This window comes from Mchenga conophoros, linkage group LG23, assembly GCF_057382185.1.
Source record: "Mchenga conophoros isolate Kocher_MC1m ecotype Shallow Benthic linkage group LG23, M_conophoros_male_GT1.1, whole genome shotgun sequence".
In the NCBI taxonomy this organism is placed as follows: Eukaryota; Metazoa; Chordata; class Actinopteri; order Cichliformes; family Cichlidae; genus Mchenga; species Mchenga conophoros.
In genome coordinates this window covers 45,468,908-45,475,626 of record NC_140547.1, presented here as the reverse complement: position 1 = coordinate 45,475,626, position 6,719 = coordinate 45,468,908, and the positions used below count along the sequence as shown (strand labels likewise).

General features: G+C 42.2%; 1 protein-coding gene across 1 annotated transcript; it reads right to left on the bottom strand.

The window, feature by feature from the left end:
- Positions 1–388: 388 nt before the first annotated feature.
- On the bottom strand, positions 389–4,968 carry LOC146548122 (NLR family CARD domain-containing protein 3-like). The gene is made up of 2 exons (XM_085266221.1): positions 4,692–4,968; positions 389–2,163 (listed from the first exon to the last, which is right to left on the bottom strand). Exons 1-2 carry the CDS (start codon positions 4,966–4,968, stop codon positions 389–391), a joined length of 2,052 nt encoding a protein of 683 aa, XP_085122347.1.
- Positions 4,969–6,719: the final 1,751 nt, after the last annotated feature.

Here is a 6,719-nt window from a genome sequence, read left to right as displayed (position 1 = left end):
ACATCTGTCCAGACAACCTGACAGTCAAAAATATAAACTCAGGAACTTAAAAGGAAAATTGTGCTGACTTTGAACGTCCACATCAAGATAAACTTACAGATTTAAGAGTCAAAAAGTGTCAAAAAGTCTGTATCCTTACCTGAGAGTTTCAAGTTTACAGTCAGGACTCTTTAGTCCAACACACAGCAAATCCAATCCTGAATCCTGCAGGTAGTTCGAGCTCAGGTCCAGCTCTCTCAGATGATTGGATGGGGAGCTGAGAATTTCAGACAAAGCTTCAAAGCTTCTTTTTGAGAGTTTACAATCTCTCAGCCTGAGGAAGAATAACAATGGAGACATATTCTTTTATTCATCTAGCATTATTAAACATATTTGTTCATAGATTCACTTACAGCACTTTCTTGGATGCTTTGACCACTGGCAGCAGCTTCAACAATGCCTCCTCTGAACGGGAGTATTTCTCCAGGTCGAACTCATCCAGATCTGATGACAGTAAGATGAAGACCAGAGCCGACCACTGAGCAGGAGACAGTTGATCTGTGGAGAGACATCCTGAACTCAGGGACTGTTGGATCTCCTCCACTAGAGAACGATCATCCAGTTCATTCAGACAGTGGAACAGGTTGATGCTTTTCTCTGCAGACAGTTTCCCACTGAGCTTCTTCTTGATGTAGTGAACTGTTTCCTGATTGGTCTGTGAGCTACTTCCTGTCTGTGTCAGCATGCATAGGAGATCCTGATTGGTCTGCAGTGAAAGACCCAGGAGGAAGCGGAGGAACAAGTCCAGGTGTCCATTTGGACTCTTTAAGGCTTTGTCCACAGCACTCTGGTAGAAGTCTTTTACAGTAAGTGTTTTCTGGAAGATTTTAAAGAGAGGAGATTGTTTCTTAAGCAGGTTGACTCCAGAGTTGATGAAGGTCAGATAGACATGAAGAGCAGCAAAGAACTCCTGAATGCTCAGATGGATGAAACAGTAAACAACGTTGTTGAACATGTGGCACTCATCAGCTTTAAAGATCTGTGTGAACACTCCTGAGTACACTGAGGCTGCTCTGATATCGATGCCACACTCTGTCAGGTCTGATTCATAGAAGATCAGGTTTCCTTTCTGCAGCTGATCAAAGGCCAGTTTTCCCAGAGACTCAATGATCTTCCTGCATGACTCTGTCTCAGCTCCTCCATCATACTTGATGTCCTTCGTTTTTAGGTGAAATAGCACAAGGCGTAGGTAGAGCTCTGTGAGAGTCTTAGGCAGATCTTTGCTCTCTTTGTTCTTCATGACAAACTCCAGAACTGTAGCAGTGATCCAGCAGAAGACTGGGATGTGGCACATGATGTGGAGGCTTCGTGATGTCTTGATGTGGGAGATGATGCTGCTGGCCTGCTCCTCATCTCTGAATCTCTTCCTGAAGTACTCCTCCTTCTGTGGGTCAGTGAACCCTCTGACCTCTGTCACCACGCCAACACAGTCAGGAGGGATCTGATTGGCTGCTGCAGGTCGTGTGGTTATCCAGAGGCGAGCAGAGGGAAGCAGTTTCCCCCTGATGAGGTTTATCAGCAGCACATCCACTGAGGTGGACTTTCTAGGGTCAGTCAGGATTGTAGTTTTGTGGAAGTCCAGAGGAGGTCGACACTCATCCAGACCATCAAAGATGAACACAACCTGGAAGTCTTCAAAGATGTAGATTCCTGCTTTTTTGGTTTCAGTAAAGATGTGATGAACAAGTTCCACCAAGCTGAACTTTTCCTCTTTCAGCAGATTCAGCTCTCTGAAAGTGAATGGAAACATGAACTGGATGTCCTGGTTGGCTTTGTCTTCAGCCCAGTCCAGGGTGAACTTCTGTGTTAGGACTGTTTTCCCAATGCCAGCCACTCCCATTGTCAGCACTGTTCTGATTGGTTTATCTCTTCCAGGTGGGGGTTTAAAGATGTCTTCTTGTCTGATGGTTGTTTCTGGTCTGTCTGGTTTCCTGGATGGTGTTTCAATCTGTCTGACCTCATGTTCATCATTAACCTCTGCAGTCCCTCCCCCTGTGATGTAGAGCTCTGTGTAGATCTGACTCAGGAGGGTCGGGTTTTCTGTTGTAGAAATCCCCTCGAGCACACACTGGAACTTCTGCTTCAGGTCTGACTTGAGTTTGAGCTGACACTCAGTGAGAATCTCTGCATGAATAAACAGAAAATGACACAAATGAGAAAACTGCATTCTGGTTACTGTGGTTATGTGTTCAGTTCACTGGACTCTTGGTGTCATGATCCGAGTGAGTCTGAGTAACTTTCCACAGCATCAGCTCTCCTCCCCTGGGTGGAGCCCTCCTCACTCCTCCGTGCTCCTCACCTGTTGCGAATTACTCCGGCAGTATTTATGAGCAGCACTCACAATGAACCTTCTCCAGATTGTGTGCTTACCACAGTTAGTTCTCTGCCTCACATTTTGTCTTGTGCTCCTCAGCTTGTTTCGCGTAACCCTCTTTTCCTGTTCCCTAGTCGGCACCTGGATACATCTTCCAACTCTCGCCATAAGTCACGCCTCAGGATTCTGGCCTGCCACTGCTGGGAAAACTCACTCTTGCAAACTGCCATCCTCAGCTGCCTGCCTCCCTGTGCACCCACATCTCACTCTGTACCCAGATTTAATTCATCTCCTCCTCCAGCTGATCTCCACCTGCAGCCACGTAACACCTCTTAGTTTTTAAATCTTGGACTCATTCACTACACTGTGGACCACTCTGATTATTCTCTCCTTTGTTCCAGTGATCCTGGATAGTTTCTATTCGCCCGATTCTGCCCCTGTTGTTCCTTTGACCTGCCTCAGCTTATGTTCTGGCCTCAGCTCTGCACTTCTCATAATACCTCGCTTGCTGTTGAATTTAGCCGTGATTCAGCTTTCTCCGTCAAGAAATCTAGTAAAATACATTTCTGTTAAAAGTCACTCAGCCTCCGTTTTTTGGTTCTGTGCTTGACTCCATTCCTTTTCATGAGCCATTGAGCCCTGACACTTGGGTTATAACTGAGGGCAGGTTTTATAGAGACACATTCGATTTAATTATGTTTATTTATACAGCACCAAATCAATACTAGCAACATTTCACATATTACATAAACAACAATATGGAGCCAGTGATGAATAAATATGTAGAATAAATGAAAGAATTTCAAGTATAAACGGTTTTTTTTTAATTCCTCCAAATAACAACAACAGTCACCCCAATGTGCTTTATATTGTAAGATAAAGAACCTACAATAATACAACAGAAAAAAACCCAACTATCTTTTTGGGGCCTGAAAACTGAAGGCTCTGCCTCCCATTCTACTTTTAAATACTCTGTGAACAACAAGTAGGCCTGCAGAGCGAGAGCGAAGTGCTCTAATAGGGTGATATGGTACTACAAGGTCATTAAGATAAGATGGGGCCTGATTATTTAAGACCTTGTATGTGAGGAGCAGGATTTTGAATTCAATTCTGGATTTAACAGGAAGCCAATGAAGGGAAGCCGATACAGGAGAAATATGCTCTCTCTTTCTAGTCCCTGTCAGGACTCTTGCTGCAGCATTTTGGATTAGCTGAAGGCTTTTCAGGGAGTTTTTTGGACTTCCTGATAATAATGAATTACAGTCGTCCAGCGTGGAAGTAATAAATGCATGAACTAGTTTTTCAGAGTCTCTCTGAGACAGGATATTTCTAACTTTAGTTGCACAAATGGAAGAAAGCAGTCTTACATGTTTGTTTAATATGTGCGTTGAAGGACATGTCCTGGTCAAAAATGACTCCAAGGTTCCTCACAGCGTTACTGGAGGCCAAGGTAATGCCATCCAGAGTAAGAATCTGCTTAGATACCATATTTCTAAGATTTTCAGGGCCGAGTACAATAACCTCAGTTTGATCTGTATTAAGAAACAGAAAGTTAGCGGCCATCCAGGTCTTTATGTCTTTAAGACGTTCCTGCAGTTTAACTAATTGGTGTGTGTTATCTGGCTTCATGGACAGATGGAGCTGGGTGTCATCTGCATAGCAGTGTAAATGTATGCTATGTCTTCTAATGATACTGCCTAAGGGAAGCTTGGTAACGGGAGCGTTGCCAGCAGAAGGCTGAAGTGGAATCTCCAAGAAAGCTGCAGAAGAAAAAACATGAGCTGAAATGGTGGATTTCAGTCAAATAAGGAGAACTGTGGCTTTCCTCCAACCTTTGACCAATCACCTTAGTGTCCTGTTTATCAACCATAATAAAAAGCATTTACTGTGTGGGCATTTTTTTGTTTGGGTCTCCAAACAGCAGAAAGAAATGGTAGCCATTTTTTTAAACTTTACCTTCAACTGGTAAATAGATTTAAGAAATAGCACTTTGATCATATTTGTGACGTGTCCCAAACTGTTGTTGTCGCCTCATTTATGTTGATAAAACAGCTCTAAAACCAATCTGACAATATAAATCTGTAAAATGGGCAGAAAACCTGCTGCTGGTCCCATTTTAATCAAACCAACCCAAAGAGCAGATATTCATGTGTACACAGGAGGTTATTTGTGCAGATGCATAAAACATAAACTGTTGGCTTTCTGCAGTCTCTCACTCCTGAAAGTGTTGGCAAGTGTTTTGGATTTATTATTTATATGGATTTTAATGGCACCTGTGTAATGTTAACTAATGTTTTTATTGTTTATGTATTTTTTGTTTAGTCATTCCCTGACTTACCTGTGGGTTCTGGGATGGTTTTATTTAAATTCTCCAACAGATCATTCCTGTTTAACCTCCCCAAAAGATTTTTAGTGACTTCAAAAGTGTTGATAGAGTAGGTATCAAACATCAGATCCACTATGTTCGTCCTCTCTGCATTCTCCAGTTCACTCTCTGGGATTGCTGGTAAACCTTCTACAGACCCATTGTTCTTCAGATGCCACTTAAATTCTTCAAAGTCATCACGTCCCAAATCCTTCAAAGTCCCCAGAAGGATTTCTTTAGGTGTCGTCATCTTTTACCCTGTAAGGACCCGATAAACAAAGACTGTAACAACAGCTGGAGAGGTAATTGTCTGATTTATCAGAATTTAACTTGATTCTAACAGCAGTTCATCACAATAAATTTCTAAGGCTCAGAATGCAACAAAATTGCACATGAAGAAGCACATAGAGAAGTATCCAAGTAACACTTTGCTACAATATAAAACAAACTATTATAAATAAAGAAAATATATAAACTAAATATATACACTACCCGTCAAACGTTTTAGAACAGCCCAATTTTTCCAGTGTTTTCGTCACGGTTTGCGAGCCGTGTGTAAATTATTAAAGGACCCTTTATGCAGGCAGCTCAGATGCAAGTGAGTTTATTCATCACATGGTGATACAAACAGAAATGGCGAAGGTGAGCATGGAAACTAAGCAAAAACCTAAAAACTAATAGTACGAATAGACGAAAACACGGAACACAAGGGGTGGGAGCAAAGCACCACAACACATCACTATCCGGTTGTTCAGTCTGACGTCACTAGCCGTGTCTGGGTCTAAACTCCGCTGCAGGTCCATATATCAAACGATCACTATGGCATTACTGAGAGTTGAAAAACTGTCTAAAGTCTTTCATCTTTAATAAAATGATCAGCGTTCTGCTCTACCAGGTGTAACAATTGAGTTTAACATCCAGGTATCCATGAAAACGGAATTTATGACATTTAACAGAGTTAGAAGTTAGCTCGCTAGCTTCTATCTAAATACAATATAGCATGTCCTGACTGTGGGGTTTTGGAAACAAATTCAAACGTACAGCTCTGCTATCACTTCCAGCATAAATGAAGACAGAAAACTAAACAGCAGTGACGTTTGTAGGGTTACTGAAGTTGGGCTAGCTGGTATATAATGATGTGCTACGTGACCGCTAGCGACACAGCTATGTTAGCATAATATAAACAAGCTAACTTTTTTTCCACTCGATAAAATTTAACGTCAGTGTTCTCGGTGGTCAGGAACAAATGTAATCGCATGGCAGGATGCTGTAAAAGGACCAAACTTCAGCCAGGAGAACAACTGAGATAATCCATCCACAATACGAGGTTAGTCATTCATATACTGCTGCATGGGCTGGGCTGTAGTTACATCCTAAGGTTTTAAAAACTGAGCTTAAATAAATGATTAGCGGTAATAAAAGCCGAGGGAGGTCAACAGTGATCACTGACTGTTTTAGGAGCTTTTTGAGATCAAATAGAAGAAAATACATAACATTAAACATGTTAACAACACAAAAGCCATATTAAACGCAGACTACTTTAGACCCGGAAGTAGGATTCGTCGCGTCATCACTGAACAACCGGATATAGACAGTTACACAGAGGGAGACACAGAAGGCAACAACACAGGGCGGAACAAATGGACAGAGAAGACTAAACACAGAACAGAGCGCACAGAGAAACAAGGGGGGCAGGGAATCAAAACCTAGGAAGCATAGAATAACTCACAAACTAAACTGACATAACACAAAAATCACAAAGAACTGAAACCACTAGCTCAGGAGACCCAGGACCCTGACAGATACACAGACAAACCAGCAACTAACAGAGGCAAACACAAGGCTTAAATACACAGAGGGATAACGAGGAAATGAGACACAGAAGGAGGACACAGCTGGGAGTGATTGACAAGACGAGACAGAGGAAACGCAAACTAAACACACTGACATGAGACACGGACCTTCACAACAAAGCAGGAAATACATAGACTGAACTTAGAG